Genomic DNA, 17,864 nt, shown 5'->3' on the forward strand with positions numbered 1-17,864 from the left:
TTTGCAGCATGCACAAATCTAACTTCTGCAGCCTGCCTGGAAAACCACTGAGTTCAGGTTCTTTTGTATCAAGGCAAAGGAGCAATTAAAGAAAACCTGCCAGTCTGCTCTCCAGCTTTGGTATGGCTGAACACAGCTGAAGCTGTTTATAAAGGAAAGAAAAATTATCTTATAGACCTCAGTTAAAGGATTCATAGGTCTTCACTAGAATTTTAAATTCAGCTGGCTCCCCCTTAGTCTCCAAGCTAATATTTCTAAGTATCAACACCTTACACTGCCAGTAAAATGCCTTTTTGTCAGCTCTAGTCTCTAACTACTTGCAAAGAGATGACCGAAACAGATTTCTAGTCAAGTGTTCATTTTGTAAAAATGCTTATATAGGCAGATCACAAGTCAAAGTCATCTTCTGGGATTCACCTAATTGATGTGTTGCCTGTAACAGCATCTTAGAGCTAGCCCTCTAGCAACACCCTAAAGCTAGACAATTGCACCACACTTCTCATTCCATCCCTGTTATATCATGTACTGGCTTAGCATAAAAGGGAAGAATATAACCAAAAAATGTGGCACATAGATTCAGATTTAAGTAATAAATAGAGTATAACAACTTATTCACAAATCTGGAGTTGAAATTAGGCTCAGATTAGATTCCTTAGATTCTTTAAACTGTAGTGTATTGATTTTATAAAAATACACATATTTAAAAAGACCACACACTTTATCAACATTTCCCCCATTATTCTGAAGACTGAATGCTGGTACAACATTTTCCTGCCGACAAAGAAACAGCCATCTCTTCTCTACTTTCACATTCCATGCCAAAAATAATTATACATGAAGTTTTACTTTAAAGCATTGTGAAGGTGGAAAATACAATCCATAAAATTAAGAAATATTTCTAGCTAAAGACCTGCAAAAGAATTAGATTGCTCTTTGATAGTATTTTAACATACTTTGCCACACTACGCAGGCAGGTCCAACGCAGCAGGACTACTGTGAAGTCCTACATACTTGCTGCCTACTTGTATAGCTTCTATTTAACAGACATATGCACAGGATCTCAACCAAGAGGAATATGAATAGGACTACAGGGAGTATTCCTGACAGATTCACATCCTTCCATTCTCCCAGTAACTATTAGTCAACCATCCACAGATCTGTTAACTCAGAGGCTGAACAGTTTTTCCTTCAGCAACAGTCTGGGATGAGACAGTAACCCCAGCTCTCAGCTATTTAGTTTTACTATCAAGGTCTACATAAAGCAATACAACATAACACTTAAGTCCAAGAAAAATAAGCATGTTTTGCTACTTCTGGTAAAATGAGGAAAGGAAACATAGTTGCTCATATAGGCAATTCAAAGGGGAACAAGAACTTGCTTTGACTTGTATAATATTCTAAATTATCCCACTGGGCTAGAACTTCTGTTTTACAGCTTGCCACGTTATTTCTGGAATCACTAGAAAAAATGTAAGTGTTACCAATATTTGGACTTTACCTCAATCAATTCTTTAAGCAAAGATTAGGAACTGCCAAATGCTTCATGTAATATGTATGGCTGACAGCTTAAAATGAAGCTTGCTGAAACAACTTATTTCCATTTGTGGAATATTTCAAAATCCATTTCTGTTCCCAGAAGAAAATTTATCACAAAGGAATTTGTTCTCTCCCCACTGTATGGATGAACTTTGTTGTCTAATGGATGTTCAGACTGTGGAGCCTCTGAACTGGAGGCAATTCCAGGGTTACCTTGAATTCAAAGGGCTTAGCCAGACTAGGGGCAGAGTTATTCAGAGCCTTGTGAGGATCTCTAATTTCCAGCTTCTCTGCTCTCTCTCACCTACTTTGGCAAGCCAGTAAGCAGACTGGGATGCAAACTAGGGACAGCTCTCCTAGCTGCTGAGAATCTAGTACATCCTGGGAACATTTTAGCCAAATTGACAAACCGATAGAGAACACTGAGCTGAACCTAAGTGACCTTTTAATTTTAATAAACATATTTTCCATTAATGATTTTAGACATAGGAAGAAAGATTATCTTAGTCACCTACATATTCGCAAATAGCTAATGCTTCATATACAATGGATTAAAGTAGAAAGTACTGGATGCCTAAGATCACTTTTTCAATAAAACTTTAAAAGAATAAATTTGACTCCACCTGGTATGAAAATTATAATTTACACCTTAAAACTGTGGATTGCTTCAGGAAGGCACAATACAGTGTTTATTATTGTTCTTATATATAATAAAAATAATCTGTTAAAATTATACATAAAGATACTTTAGAAGAAGCTTATGAAATTAAATCAACTTGTCTCCCTCATCTATACTTCACAGATTTTAAATAAAAACTTATACCAGTCTATCATGTATATACAGTTAAATATAACCTTGTTGCAGAGTCCATGAATCATACAGACAATTCCTACCACACAGGTACCAAGTTTTCTCTGTGTATCTCTCTTCAGATGCAGGTCTAAGACCAACATTCAATATGAAACTCTGGTTGAGACAAGAAGTTACCTTTTACTCCATCCAAGAGATTTTTTTTTTTACTGATGCTACTCAAATGTGAATCTTCTGATGGTACTCCATACGCTATACGAGAACAAAGGAGATACAGTTAATCTTTTATTATTGCAATTACCCCTTTCATACCTACTAAAACTAATTCTAAAACGTGAATTTTAATTTCCTCTGACAAATGCTTTTTGTTTCAACTGCTTACCACTTATCATACAAGAATATTGGATTAGGACATATGACTCCTGTTCTTATTTTTCTTGAATACCCTCATGCAGTGGGGTTACTCTTGCCTCCACAAGGAATTTTAAGCAAACAAAAGTATGGTAGAGACCTGCTGAGGTCAGTAAAGTACCTGTAAATTGTACACATGACTTCATTCAGAAAAAAAAAAAGTGCTATTTTTTCATTTACAATATTTAAAGACTAGGAAATTTAACACACTGATTCATTCAATCTTTGTGTCTGTGAAATAGTATTGCAAATAACCTACAGAACCAGGCAAAAATAATTAGCTAATAAGGACTAATTGCCAGAATAGCTTTCACCACCTTCTTTCCTACACATTTACAAAAGTTAAGAGCTTGTACAGAAGTTGAGCTTTAGCTAAGGAGAACCTGGAAGTGATGGAAATCAAGTATTGGCTCAAAACTGATAGAACCACTGAGAACATGGCAATTCTGTGAACCGAAAATGGAAAACAATAGAAGTTGTCTATAAATCACCTTCAGCACATACAGAAAAACATAAATAAGCTTGTTTCTGAAGCCCTGTGGGAACACCCAAACAACCAACTGGCATAGGAATAAGCTCCTTTCTTGCTTTTGTTTCCATATCACTTGCTATCAAGGATCTTTGTTCTCTAGACTATGGTTACAAACCATCCTCATTACAGATAAGAGGCAATCATTCTCCTTATTACTGGTCCTTATGACAACTTCTTCAGAATCTTAAGATACAGAAACAACATGAAATCAAGATAAAATTTGAGTATCAGTTGTCTGAAAAGTTTATGTGTATTGAAAGAGCCTGTAACTAAGCTTTCTGCTGACAAATACTCACAAAAGTTATATTACTTTCCCACAAGCCTTGCAGCACAGCCCTTGGATGTCCACAGCGGTTAAAGTGATTCCCATAGAGATAAAGCAACTTCCTGGTTATTCCCACCCTAAGGGCATTGGTCTCCCACATGCCTGAACAGAAAAAAAACCCTATATTTTCCAATTAGCAGCCCAGTCCTACAGAAAGTGAAGAAATCGCTTATTTTTTCTAAAACAAATGTGGCAAGAATGCTGCAATACCCTGTCTCCAAAGCCTTGAAAGCAGACCTTACAGTTTAAAACAACATTCTTAGAGATGAACTCAAAAGTCCAAGCTACACAAGCAACTCCCCTTAACGGACCAAGGCCTGAGTAGACAAAGCAGCTGCATTAGCAGATAACACAGTACCAATTTGAAGCTTCTGTCCCCATTTAACTTGAGTCAATCAAACACATGCAGATAAGCTAGGTTTTCTTAACAGGCTCTCTTCAAAAGGGGTTTTCACACAAACTGTACTTTCCCCAAAGAATTCTGTATGCTCCACTGTGCAGTAGTACCCTTACGTGTATTTGTACTCGCGGCAGGAGAGGCCGTGGGTTTTTTGCCCAGCAGAAGGGCAGCATGCAACAGCCAGGCCAAGTCTCCTTCCCCCAGAGCCTCCAGTAGCCCTGGCGAGCACAGAACCGCGGAGGCGGCGTTGGAGACCGGCTGGAGGCGCACACTTGTGCTTTTGGGAAAGCTAGTTGCTCCGGGTTCTTCACCAGCAACTGCGCTTTCCCAGAGCGGGGCAAGGGAGCAAAGCACAAGCTGAGAAGTACCTCGCCAGCGAAGGACAGTCTCCGTCCGTCAGCGACCGTTAACGGTCACCAGCGGGAGAGGCGGCCCACAACCACGCGCACTAGGCGCGAGCGCGCAGCGACTCGCAGCTCCGCAAGAGAAAAAGGAAGCGATCCTGGCGGGAAGCGGCGGTGAGGCGGGGCCACCTGCTACACACACGCCTGCCTGCCCAGCCAGCCGGCCGCCCCTTCCCGCCACCGACCTACCGAAGCCTGTGGGGGAGCGGCCAGGAGCGTCCGCGCCCTCCTCCACCCTCACAGCCAAGCCCCACACACGTAGCCACAAGCACCCGTAACCAGCGCGCGCACCATTATCCTGCGGCCGGGAGCGGCTTAGTAGGGAGGGGCGGGGGGCGTGCACCGCCCCCAGCGCGCATGCTCGTCACACCCCCTCCGTCCCGCCCATAGCGAGACTCCCGCGCGCCGCGCCCCCTTTCCCCTCCGCGAATCCCGCCGGGGGCGGGGCGGAGAGGAAAGGGGCGCAGGCGCAGTCGGGAGGCGCGGCGTCCTCCTGCCCCCCCCCCCCGGCGCCCCTTCTGTCGCCCCCCCCTTCCCCCCCCCCCCCCCCGGCCGTTTAAAGGCGGCGGCGGCGGCGCCTCGCGCCTATTGTGGCCGCAGCGCCGGGATCCGCCACAGCCACCCCGCTCCTCCCGTCCGCGCGCGTAGCGGAAGCGCCGGCAGCCGCCGCCATGTACCGCTACTTGGGGGAGCTGCTGGCGTCCCGCCTGGCAGCCGGATCGGTGCTGGCGGGCGCGGAGCCGGGCGGGCCGGCGGTGGCAGCCGGCGGGGCGGCAGCAGCGGCGGCATGGGGCCGGGGCCGGGGCTCGCGGCGACACTACTGCGAGGCGGCGAAGAAGGAGGACGATCCCAACTTCTTCAAGATGGTGGAGGGGTTCTTCGACCGCGGCGCCAGCATCGTGGAGGACAAGCTGGTGGAGGGGCTGCGCACCCGAGAGAGCATGGAGGACCGGCGCCACCGCGTCCGCGGCATCCTCCGCATCATCAAGCCCTGCAACCATGTGCTCAGCGTCTCCTTCCCTATTAAGCGCGACAACGGCGAGTGGGAGGTGATCGAGGGCTACCGGGCGCAGCACAGCCAGCACCGTACCCCCTGCAAGGGAGGTGAGACCTGCCGCCCCCCCCGCATACCCCCCCACCCGGTGCCCGAGCCCGCGGAGGGCCGTGCGGCCGTGCCCGCAGCGGCGCTGCCCTGCCCTTCCCCTGCCTGGCGGCCGCTCTCCCGCCGCGGGGCGGGCGATTCCCGCGCTCCTCTCCCTGAGGTACCGGGGCGGGGTGCGTGGGGTGACGCTTGGCTCCCCACTGCCTGCCCGGCCAGCGACCGTTAACAACGGTTCTGGCGAGGCTAGGCAGCAGCAGCCTCTCTCTGTCACCTGCGATATCTGATATCTGAAGGGAAGGCGGCAGCAGAAGCAGAGCGGTTCCTACTCGGCCCTTCGGTGGTCTGCTGCCCGGGCTCCCCACGCGTGATCTCCTGGTTAGCCTAGGTGCAAGGTCCCACGGCGGCCGGTGGCACAGGCTTGGCCACAGACACCGCTGGCCAGGCAAGGCGAAGGGTGCGAGGGCAGCCTGCGTAATTAGTTGGTGTGACTCAAACCTCAGTAGTGGTTATTGGAAAACGTGTGGAAACTCCACGCTTGAAGGGTCTGCTCTTGAGGCAGGAGCTGGAGAAGCGTCCCTTAACCTTGTATTGTATTTGCAAAACAAGAATGCTTGCCCAGAAAACGTCAGTAGAGAAAAATAACAAGTTTTCCCAGTTACCGTCTGGATACACAGGAAGAGCCAAAAGTGATTTTTCCACAGAAAGCTGATTTGGTATAGGTGAGGCCAACGGCATGCCTGTGCCAGGGGACTGGGAGGCTGAATCCCACGGGAACTGAGCAGAGCTGAGCTCATGTGGGATCAGCTTTGGTCTCAGAGGAATTAAACTCCCTTTCAGTCTGGGATAGATGGCATTTCCTTGAAAAACAAATACAGATGTACTTCAGCATAACTTATTCAGGAGCTCTGATCTTTGTGGACAGTTGAGTATTGGAGACCATTTCAGGACTGTCTTAAACCGGAGCTTCTTTAGTCTGTAAATACATTTCTTTTTCTTCAGCGTACACCAACTTTGTGGTAAATAATGATGGTTGCAGAAAGCAACATTTTCTCTGTGATTTCTTATCAATGAAGACCTCTGACTTCTAGAACAGAGTAGGAGGGTGTTCTTGATAATCAGTTCAACTGGTGTGTATATATGACATGGGAATTTTTCTCTTTGCAGCACAAATAATCTGTCCTGTTAATGTGGTTCCTAACTTTCCAAAATCAAATATGTAGTGAGCATCCTGTGACATGTTTAATTCTTACCTAATAGAGGCTAACTCAAAACGTCTGGTGATTACTTGGAACAAGAGTTACTGGCATCAGACTTAGTTGTAGCTGAAGTTGGGTATGGCTGAAGCTTACTCTCTGTGGAGCTGCTGTTTCTCTGCATTGCTATAAATTCTTTTAAAATACTGATTGTTATTACACTTGCGTTTTGTCACTGCTTAACTTAAGTTACTTTTTGCTGCTACTTACAAGAAGTCCTTTTCTGTACAGCCTGTGTAACGCTTAAGATCCCCGCTTGTGTAACAAAATACAGTTCAGTGGCAAATGAAGTAATAAGGCAGTATTTAACATATGATAACTTCTAGTATTTCACATTAGTATTGCTCAGAACTGAAAGAATTAATGTTTTCAGAAAAAAGAGTTATAAAATACTCTGTACATGAACCAAAAACACCAAATGAGTGATTGGATACCTTCTGTTCTGATGCAGAACCTCAACAGAATGTCTTGATTTTCAGTAGCATTTCTTATGCCTGTCTGCACTGACACTGGAGCAAGCACTGGAGCATTTATGAAAAGTTACAGCTGTAAATTTCAAGGCATTTGGAAATGACAGCTAAAGAAAATACAGTGTCTCAACACTTTGTCCTTTTCTTCCTGTGCCACTCCCCACCCCCCAGTGGGTTTAGGGAAGGAATTGCAAATGATATTTTCTTTCCACTGTTTTCAGTGTAGTGATCATAAATGGATTTCACCTTCTAATGCTCTCTAGGAATTTGCTCGCTATCAGATGACAGATCTGGCTTTGTATTAAATTTAAATGGGACATAATAAGTGTAGATCGACTGCTTGAAACCTGCTATGAAAAAAGGTGGGAGGAAGTAGAACATTTCTACTTACACTGCAAAGAAAAGGAGTGGTAAAGATATTTCTGCTTTTATGGTACATTGGATCCACTGGAAAGGCACCAACAACTTTTGTCTAAAAGTGATTTTTAAACTAGAATCCTGGTAGATTCCACAGGGAAAATAACGTAAAGCCCAATGAAATACAACTCAAACTCCATAATAGTATGATACAGGAAAACTTGCTGAAGTGAGTGTCTCACACTCTGTGGAGTCCAGAGTCTGATGCAAGTAATTCGCACCAGCAAGAAGCACCAAGGGACATAAAGCCACCTTTTAAAAGAAGGCATGAGTTGGCATCTGGAAGGCTTGCAAAGCCGGAGTAACACAGCTTCCAGATATTTTCACATGCAGAATTGTGAACTTTAACTTTGCACTTACTGAAAAGTAAAGTTTTCAAAAATAACGTTCCCCATACCAATTGTGGGGGTTTTTTGAAGGATCTGTATTTTGTACTGAGATAGCTTTTAGTTACTGCTAGGTAATCGCTAGCAAGTAGGGATGCTTTGTCATCTCTGTCATTCTTCTAAGGAGCATTGTACTATAAGTGCTCATCTCTTGTATTTCTTGAGGTTTACACATTATATCAATTGTAATCAAATTTGGCTTTACATCTTTAAGTACATTTGTAGGAAAAGTACACGGTATGCCCATTTAGTACTTACTAATAAGCTGAAGGATAAGATACTGTTTAAAGAATATTGAATACTGTTCTATATGCAGATTAGACAAATAATCAAAGTGTACTTTAAGATTCAAGTATGAAATGCAGGAAAACAAATTTTTTTAGGTCTTTTAAAGACTGTCTTCCTTTAATTTAGTTCCTAATTTCTTTTTATACACCCATACCAAAATTCTTCACTAATGATTGTATTACTTCTGTACACTATTTTTGCTTATAAACTCATTTACAGATTTAGCCATGAACTAATGAAGAATTTATACTGTAAATCAAATTAAAGAATCTTGATTTAAATGCTCTAAGCCTGGAGACAGCTCAATTACTTGAGGGAACTGAGACTAAATAAACATTTGAATTATCTGCACTTTAGCAGCACCTTCTGTTTCTACTAAATGTTTTTAGCTTAACATTACAGCAGTTAGATTATGTTCCTTCTGTCACAGATGTCATCTTCAATTTCTTTGCCTGCTTATTCTCTTCTAGGGTGAAACCTTAACCCCTGTTTAGTAGTCTAGCCCAAGTCTGCAAAGGCCCAAACTTCTTAATGCGAGGTTGATCTTTATGAAGCAGTCTTACATTTTTTGCATAGGCAAACTTCTACACCTTGGTGGGAAACTTGGCTGTCATATTTCTATTTAAGAAGTACAATGCTCTTAATACCCTAGTTCTAACAATCTAAAGCATATTTAATAAAAAAAAGGAAGTTATTTAGTGGCTTAGCCTACTCTCCTCTCTCCCCGCAAAACAGGTGTAGAAACACAAGTCATCCTTATGTGCTGGACACCATTGTCACTACATGGTAGTGCAGGTGATTCTTCACTGGGTCAAGAGGAGAGCTTTTCAGGAAAACTGGCTCTCAGTCCAGAAACATGCTTTTTTTTCCAATTTATAACTTGTGAGGTTTTTCCACCTCATTGAGATAACTCGGAAATAACATTTCTTGTTGCATCCTGTGGTGCTTACCTATTTTATTATTGTAGAAATGAATCCTTAATTCTACTTCGGGGGTTGCAAACCTTTACAACTCAAGAAGGTGGCAATTCTTTTTCTTTTGGTGTGCCTCTCTTCTGTGCTTTAGGAATCTTTACGGAACGGTCATGAACATACCCATTTCAGTGGCAGGTCTTGCAGTATGTCCAGCATGCAAGTCCAGGTTTTAAAGACTCTATTTTCTGCAATGTAACTGTTTGCTGGAAAGGAAAATTAACTAGAAGCCTCCTCATCCCATTGAGAACGTGGAGATAAGCTATTTTCTTGTGTGTTGGAACTCAAGTTGCTTACGTTCCAAACTTAGCATTTATATAACTGGACTGATGCAGCGTGGTAGCTGAAGTAATGCTGTGGGTCAGATCACTCTTTCCCTTGCTTATGTGGTGACTTGCGTGCTAGTGGCCAGCAGTAACAGGAAACCACAGCTGCTCTTGTTCACTGCACTGGCAGCTGCCTAAAGAACTAAAACAAACCAAACAAGGTACAGGAAATGAGATGGCTGAATACAGATGGCTGTTGAAAAGTACTCTGGCCATTCCTACTTAAAACAATGAATCTTTGTAAATAATTTTACCAGGTTCTATGAGAGGTATAATACTGGTTATGCTCCTTTTTCATGTGGTTGCTGATGGCTGTTTTCATTAATAGGTCGGTTTCAGAGAAAAGAATAGTGAAAATAACCAATGTGCAGATAAGAACAAGCTTATTGAATTCCTACCTGCTTAGTAGTATGGAAATGGTTCCATGTTTGTTAGGCAGTATTTACTACAGGGATAAAGCTATTAAGTGGTTTTAAAACTTTTTAAAGCCTTTTCATGTTAACTGACTGTCCGACAGGTCTGTAATCAATGAAACCAAATGAATCAGAGTTGGGAAACAGCCTAACCTTTTGTTTATGCTCACCCAAATTGCCTTAACCAAGTCTCAATGGCTCCCTCACTTCCAAAAGGCTTTAACACCATCTTTAGTTCTAGACTAGATTTAGTCTGACTTTCACTTACATAGGCATTTTGAAAAGCTTTGTCATACGTTACTTCAAAGTTCACTATCTGTATATAGAGACAGATGATTCTTACTTTATTTGTTCAGTTGACTTGGAGATGAATGAATCTGATTTCCTGTGTGGTGTTGCTTTGGCTGGTTAGTGGAAGGAACTATTCTGCATTACAGAACTTTGCTATCTTCTGATTTTGGCTGCTTTTCTTCTGCCTATCAGGATTTATCCTCCTCACTTGACTTACGAGTTCATGATAATGAGCTTCTTACTGCATAAGGTGACATTTATTTGTGCTATCATTGCTGCAGTTTTCCAATTGCAGAGGTCTAAGGCTGATGCATATCTCAGCGCCCAGTCACCGAATAGCTTCTGTTGTACACATTACCTTGTCCGAAACAGTATACATACATCATGATGGTAACCTTACTTGCAAAAGAAAAAGCTTTACATACAAGAGTTGGACCAGTACAACCCCACGTGTTGCCTTGGCTACTGTGACATCGTTTATTCCCTTTTGTAAGTGAGGAAAGTGAGAATTAGTGCTATAAAGTATCTTCACTTCAGCAGAGCTCTTTTTATCCTGGGGTTGTATTGGTGGCTTTGGTTTTTTAAGTCATGCATGGATGAAAGTTCGGAGATTGTGTCTTTGGGCCAGGGGTCTCAGAGAGTAAGACACAGAAATGTACCCTAGGGACCATGCAGCAGATGGAACTGTAAAATAGACCATCTGTAACCTGAAATAAACCATGGAAACTGATCTAACTTCAGAGGAATATGAGAGTTTTACAGGAAAAAAGGTAATTAGTGTAACTGTGGTAATGCTTGCAGTGTTACAGCTAAAGCTTATATGAGTGCCTTATTTTCATAGGTTTCTCTTTTGTTATTGTAGTGTACCTAACTTTACAATTAGTACAGCAGCGGATATATACTTAAATTGCAAATTGAAAAAAAAAACAGGACTAGGAATGGGTGTCCTGTGCTTTTGCTGTCCTTTAATAAACTAATTGCAGTTCTCGGTGAACCTGTATCAGTTTTGTGGTTTTACCTCTGATACTCTTGCAGGAGCCAATGCCCTTGCTCTTCTGGCTATGAATCTTTTCAGTCTCAGCTTTTTCGTATAATCAGCTCATAGCGTTTGTGCAGTAGCCAGCTTTGTCCTTGATCTTAAATAGTTGTTTTCCCTTGCTACTGTTGGCTCCTTGTCTATTTATAGAGAGATCATACCTCTCTCAGCATTGGGCTTTCTGGATAAACACATGTTGGAGGGACTGAGGAGGGGAATCTGTTGCGTGATAGCCTCCCTCCTGCACTCTGGGTCATCCTAGCAGGTATTCTTTGTTGCATGAACTGCAACAACTCCATCTTGTCAGGAAATAAACTCTTAGGCAGAGGGTGGAATTTGCCTGCTTCATGTCAGCACTATGGTGGCTTATTGTTTTGTGGCTCCTGTGGCATTTGGACTCATCAGGGCCAATTCGTGTGTTATTTCCGCCCTCTGCACACAGCCATGCATGTGGTATTAATATCTGCATGGAAGTAGTGTTACTGCATTTCATCTGTATCAGTCCTTGTTACTACTGTGTTGAGTGTGGCTTAATGAACAACCTAATCCTTTAGGTAGGGTTGAGGTAGTTCTATAGGTGACACTCTACTTTATAACCATATTTCTAAGAGCATAAGTTCTGGTGATATGTGCATGCCAGGTGATATACTAAATTTGCCGTATTTGCATTTGAAACACAGGATCTTACTAATGCACCACAGGTTTTTTTTTACTAGAGAATATTCCCAGCTTTTCTTCTTTGCATGGAATGAAATAAACATATGCATATATGTTTAAGTGTATTTCAAGTATAAGTACAGCTTATTAAAAGTGTACAAGAAGTGGCGTAGTGAAGTATTCTGTCTGGTTGAGTACTTTAATGGTCACCAAATAGATACTTGTGGTTAAATCAGAATGGTGGGATGTGTCCATAGGGGAATCTCTTTCCCACCCCAGGTTATAGCTGGCTAATGCTTTGTGGGAAGAGATAAATATTTTTATCTCCTCTCTTGGCAGTTAGTGAATTGAATTTAGGAATGAGTAATTCTTATTGCTGATTGGTGTACAGTGTTCTTGTTTTCCAGCACTGAATTACTCATCTTGCTTTGTTAGGTTTGACTGGAATTTCTTCATCTTCAATAATTACAAATTTTTCATTGTGCTGTTTACCACACTTTCCAAATGGTTAAGTAAGGCTAAGCAGTTTCCTTATAGGGAAGGCTGCATTGTTTTTCTGGATTTAGAAAAATGTACTTGTTCTGAAAGAGCCTAAGGATTGCTTGGAAGATCTGTTTATACTGTGTTCATTGTCAATGATTACATAGAGTTTGACAGTAGTATAATCACAGTCTCACTTGCTAACTTCCCAAACTTCATCTAAATTAAAATGTTACACATAATCCAGAGTTAAAACATTAAGGAACTAAGGCATTGCAAAAAATGCTGGAGCTGAACAGTTTGAACAAGGTGAGCATCTTTACTGAAGCTCCTTTAGACTCTGGATGTAACATCAGCCTATGGACAGGGCTGTTAACCCACAAAGCCACTGCAGAATACAGTGTTGCTAATTGGGAGATTAATATGGCTGTAGTCAGTCCTAAAAGCTTTCAAAGGAGATCATGAACTCTGTCTTGCTGAGTGCTGTATGGATAGCGTAGGATAGGTGCTGCCCTGAAACGCTTGTTCTGGTGAGCAAGCATTTTACAAATAGAGGTGAGCAGAACAAATGCACCATCTTAACAGGAACTGTCATCTGTAAAGGACCCAAATTAGTTTCAAAGTTCAAAAGATGATCACATCTAGAAGAAAACACTGAAGTCAAAGCAGGACAAAAGCCTCGGTTACATATTAATGATTCAGGCTGAGATGCAAATCTGTTCCAGGTTGTGGGGAACTTGAGAGACTTGCTAAGATTTGTGAGATGTTTAGTGCAGGAGGAGTAGTTTACCAAGTGTTTTGCTCTGAACTGTCACTATGGCAACTGTTTAGTTTTGAGACTTGTTTTTGAATACTTCATGGTCGTTAGTGGTGAGGGAATACGCAAATAGTACCATTTAAGATCAGCGCACTAGAAGATCAGGAAATAATTACACTAACTTCCCTAAATGTAGATTTTTAGGCATACTAGAAAGGCAGTAATTGTCCTTGAAAAGTTGGTGGGTTTGTATACCATGTTTCCTAAGGAAACATAATAAACACACTGAACATCACAGAACATACTGAAATCTGTGCAACGTAAAATCTAGTAGGATATATAGCCAGTTTTCTTTGAAATCAAGATCTTTGTTACATGCCTGTTAGTACACTTCTTAGTACAAACCTGCTGATTGAAATAGTAACTGACTGCTATTATCATGGAATCCAAAATACAATCTTGCTGATAATTACTACTTTGACATTTATATAAAAAAATAGTAGTGTGTTTTAAGTGCTTTCCTACCTCAATTTTGGAAAAGTGAAAGAAGCTAAGCTTAAATCATGAGCAAATTTTACTTTGGTCAAAACAATTATTTGGCTCAGTGCAAGAGGTAACAGGGTGAAGTATAAGATCTCCAAAATACAGATCATAAAAAAGAAGTTTTAAAAGCAAAGACACTTGAATGTGATGATAAAACCTTCTCTTTATACTGACCAGTAATGAAACAAAATTAAAATGAAAACATTTCCTCATCTGATAGGTCTTGTGCTTAGAAAAACAAAGTGTCTCTCAGCACACTTCTTGGGGTGTGGCAAAGAAAGAGAATTCTCAACTAGAACAAGAATTTGTATGTTTTCCAGTGAAAAGTATTTTCCATGGCAGTGAGTCACACTGTAACTCGAGGCTTTATTCAAACTATTTTTTATAGCTAGTTTGCTGTAAAAGTCATAAGTTTCCAGAGACTTACTGCGTGGGACTTGCCAGGGTTTATAAAAATTATAATCTTGCTGCGTAGCAGTGACTTTCATTTTCTTACGTATTAAGAATCTTTAAAAAAACAAATCCAGTATTCTCTCTGTGTATATGGTCCATTTTTAGACTCAGGCTATTGAATGCGTAGTAACACTGCCAAAAGAGCCATACAAATGCATGGCAATACTCTCCTCCTGCCAAGTTAGGAAGCTGTCAAACTAAATTTCACTGATGTCCAAATAGAATAGAAATTAAGTCTTTTATCTTTGTGCATCCCCTTGCAGATGGAATGTACAGCATTCTCAGATGCCTGCTTCTCATCAGTCCTAACAGCTTAGCACAAATAACTTCCCTGTCAAGAGGTGGGCCTCCTGTAGAGTAATTGCAATTCCTGGAAAACAGTAACTGGCCAAATTGTGAAAAGGAATGAAACATTAGTGCATTTCAAATGTCATCCACTCGTGCCACAGAAGCAAAAAATTGCCACGCCTGTCAGGGAACCTGGAATCCACACCCTGAACTATGCCTGACACTGTAATGAAAGTTTTTAGCAGATAAGCTGAAGCAAAGTGGCTAGTGAAGTCAGCACAACTCTCAGAATTTACTAGCCTCCCACTTATGAAGGTAAAGCCAGCAGACAAGCCATTTCAATAAAACTATTTAAAAGGCTAAAAAGAAGCTAAATCTTGTCAAAAATACGAAGTTGTCCAGAAAAGGACAGTTTCAGACTCAAGTCTAAAAGTTTTCCCTGTTCTGGTATATGTACATGGGTGACAAAGACATCTCAGCTGAAAGCCTTTCAGTACTTTGTTAGTCTTGAGGCTTTTTCCCTAGTTCCCTTGGTATGAAAGTTTAATATTAATTACAGTAAACTTTACTATAAACTTTATAGTAACCCTTGACTGTAATACAAGGAAATTGGAGATGTTACTGCTTTGCAGGCGTTTAAGTCTTCTAGTTAAACTGCTGCTTGTTCACCTTTTCAGATCCCATCTTCCATACGATGTGCAGAAGGAGGCTGCTCTCTCCTTTTGTATTTTGTTTCCCTGTTAAAACTGTACCAAATAACTATCCCTAACTATTTAGTCCCCCTGCTGCTTTCCATATGTAAACAAACAACATTTTGTGTGCCTGCAGGAGTATAGATATAGCAAAACTGCTTTGTGTATGCAACTTGAAGTTTGAGTAAATATATGGGTTGAATAAATACACAGTGATCTAGTTCAGCTGGGGGTGGAGGGGCAGAGTTCATTTCTGCCCAGCATAGACTGTGGCTTCAGACTTGGCTGGCTTAAGCAATGCTCAGATGAGACCTGTCCCCAGAGTACCTGCTCAACCAAGAGGGAACGATGTCCCCAGGCAGGACAGTCAGTCCCGTAGGTGGTGTTTGTTCTTGCTCAGGGCTTGACAGAAGGATAACTGCTCCTCTGAAGGATCGGAGTAAGACATGTTAAAAAACCCATATGTGTTGTAACTTGAACTGGTCTGTTGGGCTCTGGTAGATTCCACTTAAATTTCAAATATTACTTCATGTGAGAAGGTTCTTGAAAGAACAGACATTAACACCTTACAGCTACCTACATCAGAAACCAGTTAGTTTGCTTTTGGAGACCACCCTTCCCCATGTACACACTAAATTTAAATTCTGTTCTGCAGAGGCATAGTACTTTTACTGATTGAACTTGCATAAGAAAGCAGCACTTGGCCCTCAGCTTTATTTGAGCAGCACTCGGTTCCTTTCAAACTGGGATTGTTTCCAGAGCATTCAGGAATGGCTTTCATGGCAACACAGTGCTTTAGTTTGGATAATGTATGCTCGCCTTTTTTTCACTCCTGAGGACCTGAATGTGGTCTTCTCTTTACATAATAGGAAATTTGTGATGCCTTGTCCTAGCATCTAAAGGACACTCTGTGCCTGCTACAAACCACCGTGCAACTTGGCACAACCTACAGCCAAGGATTAGGGGAGTAGAGGTGGGGATAATAAATTCTTCATGGCTCTGTTATATGCTCAGTGATGTAGGAGAACCTTGGATAGAAGCTAACATATAGCTGTAGGGATGTTTATTTTTCTGTGGCCATATGACTTTGGGCACCATATTGATCTTAAATGTCATGTTTATGCTCCTGTAGTTCTGCATATGTGCCCTGTCAGTTTGGTTAAATATTTTCTACTCTGCAGCTACCTCCAGAATATGTCAATTTTATTTTTGAGTTCAATCAATTTATTGGACAGCTACAATCCATTTTTAGAAGACTGGTAGGAGTCAAGCAGGTGACAGATCTCCCTAACTTTGTGTAATCATTTTCCACTCAGTTTTGAACTGCCTTGATGGCTGGGATCACCCATTTTGCATCTGAGCCACCAGCAGAGCACAACAACTTGAATTTGCATCTGGACCATGTGTCAGCACACACTTGCAGTTCAGCTGAATGACTTAGAACAAGGAATGCAGGTGTGGGCTGGCTTCCACATGGGTGCGGGATGGGCGGCCTGGTCACACAAGCTTGCAGGGGTAGAGTTATTCCATAAAAATATTTTGAACGAATTTGAATTAGTGGAGTGGCTTGCTCCTTTCTGTTATGTGGCTGTGCCTAGCAGCCATAGCTCTGAAGCTATGCATGCTTTTGTTGGACCACAGCCAACATATTGCAAGGCTCATCACTTAACAGGAGCTTGCATTACTCTAACAAAGAGATCTTGATTATAACCTGTACTGATAAGTTACATTCAGGAATAAAGTTCATCTCGTATATACAATGAATGAAGTCCAGAGCTAAAGATCTTATGGGATACCGATAAGCTTTATCAGCCTCTTGAAAACTCTACTCTGAGTTACCTATCAGCTTGGCTCATCTTCCTTCCAAGGAATATTCATTTCTGTTCCAAGGTTGAGTGCTGCTGTTAAACTACTTAATAGAGAATTGCTGAACTCTTGAATTTCTGCTGAGTAAAAGATAGATATTTAAGTAGGAGAATGGGGGATTGTTCTTTAAGCCTTGAAGCAAATAAGTTGATAAATTACATACCTGCATGTTATAGATGGCTTGTCTAGAATTAACTTTCCCAGTTTATAAATACCTGTGAAGTTGTTCAGTGAATACCTTTTTTTCTCATGTGTCTTTTGCAGGTATTCGTTATAGTTTGGATGTTAGTGTGGATGAAGTGAAAGCCTTAGCATCTCTAATGACATACAAATGTGCTGTGGTTGGTAAGTGATAACTTTTCAAGCAAGGATACAATCTTTAATTTAAATCAGTATTGATGTAATTTACAGAAAAGCATCTAAAGAATTAAGTTTTAGACACTAATCTCTGACTAAAATCTGTAGCAAGATGGGAAAAATATATTGTGAGAAAAATAATAGTACATATTCCCTCTGATGTCACTGTAGATACTTGAATAAAATTACCTTTTCATTTGAACAATCCAAATTCTCCTAGTTACCCCCTCCTGTAAAAGTACTGCTCTTGAACTCAAATCAAAGTATGAAAAACTTGGATTAGGAGGGGCGTAATTTTAGGGGGAACAGATGGAGGCTGTAAAGGATTCAGGCAGAGCTGCTGTAGAGAGAGAAGGATAAAATTCCTTTATGGGTCATAAAGAAGTATAGTTCATACAT

General features: G+C 41.5%; 2 protein-coding genes across 3 annotated transcripts in view; one reads left to right on the forward strand and one right to left on the reverse strand.

Annotated features, from left to right (window-relative positions):
* The window catches only part of SHLD2 (shieldin complex subunit 2), a 46,201-nt gene extending 41,661 nt beyond the window's left edge, over nucleotides 1–4,540 (reverse strand). For both annotated transcript variants that reach the window (XM_054831225.1, XM_054831227.1), the window contains exons 1-2: nucleotides 4,384–4,540; nucleotides 2,525–2,599 (exon numbers count right to left, since the gene is read on the reverse strand). The gene's annotated coding sequence lies outside the window, so the exon portion shown is untranslated. The remainder of the gene's footprint in view (nucleotides 1–2,524; nucleotides 2,600–4,383) is intronic.
* A 448-nt stretch (nucleotides 4,541–4,988) lies between these two features.
* Nucleotides 4,989–17,864, forward strand: part of GLUD1 (glutamate dehydrogenase 1) — a 30,703-nt gene continuing 17,827 nt past the window's right edge. Inside the window, exons 1-2 of the mRNA XM_054831617.1 lie at nucleotides 4,989–5,523; nucleotides 17,373–17,453. Of these exons, the coding sequence (XP_054687592.1) occupies nucleotides 5,091–5,523; nucleotides 17,373–17,453 (514 nt within the window). The 5' untranslated portion in view covers nucleotides 4,989–5,090. The remainder of the gene's footprint in view (nucleotides 5,524–17,372; nucleotides 17,454–17,864) is intronic.

Source organism: Grus americana, chromosome 7, assembly GCF_028858705.1.
Source record: "Grus americana isolate bGruAme1 chromosome 7, bGruAme1.mat, whole genome shotgun sequence".
Taxonomy (NCBI): Eukaryota; Metazoa; Chordata; class Aves; order Gruiformes; family Gruidae; genus Grus; species Grus americana.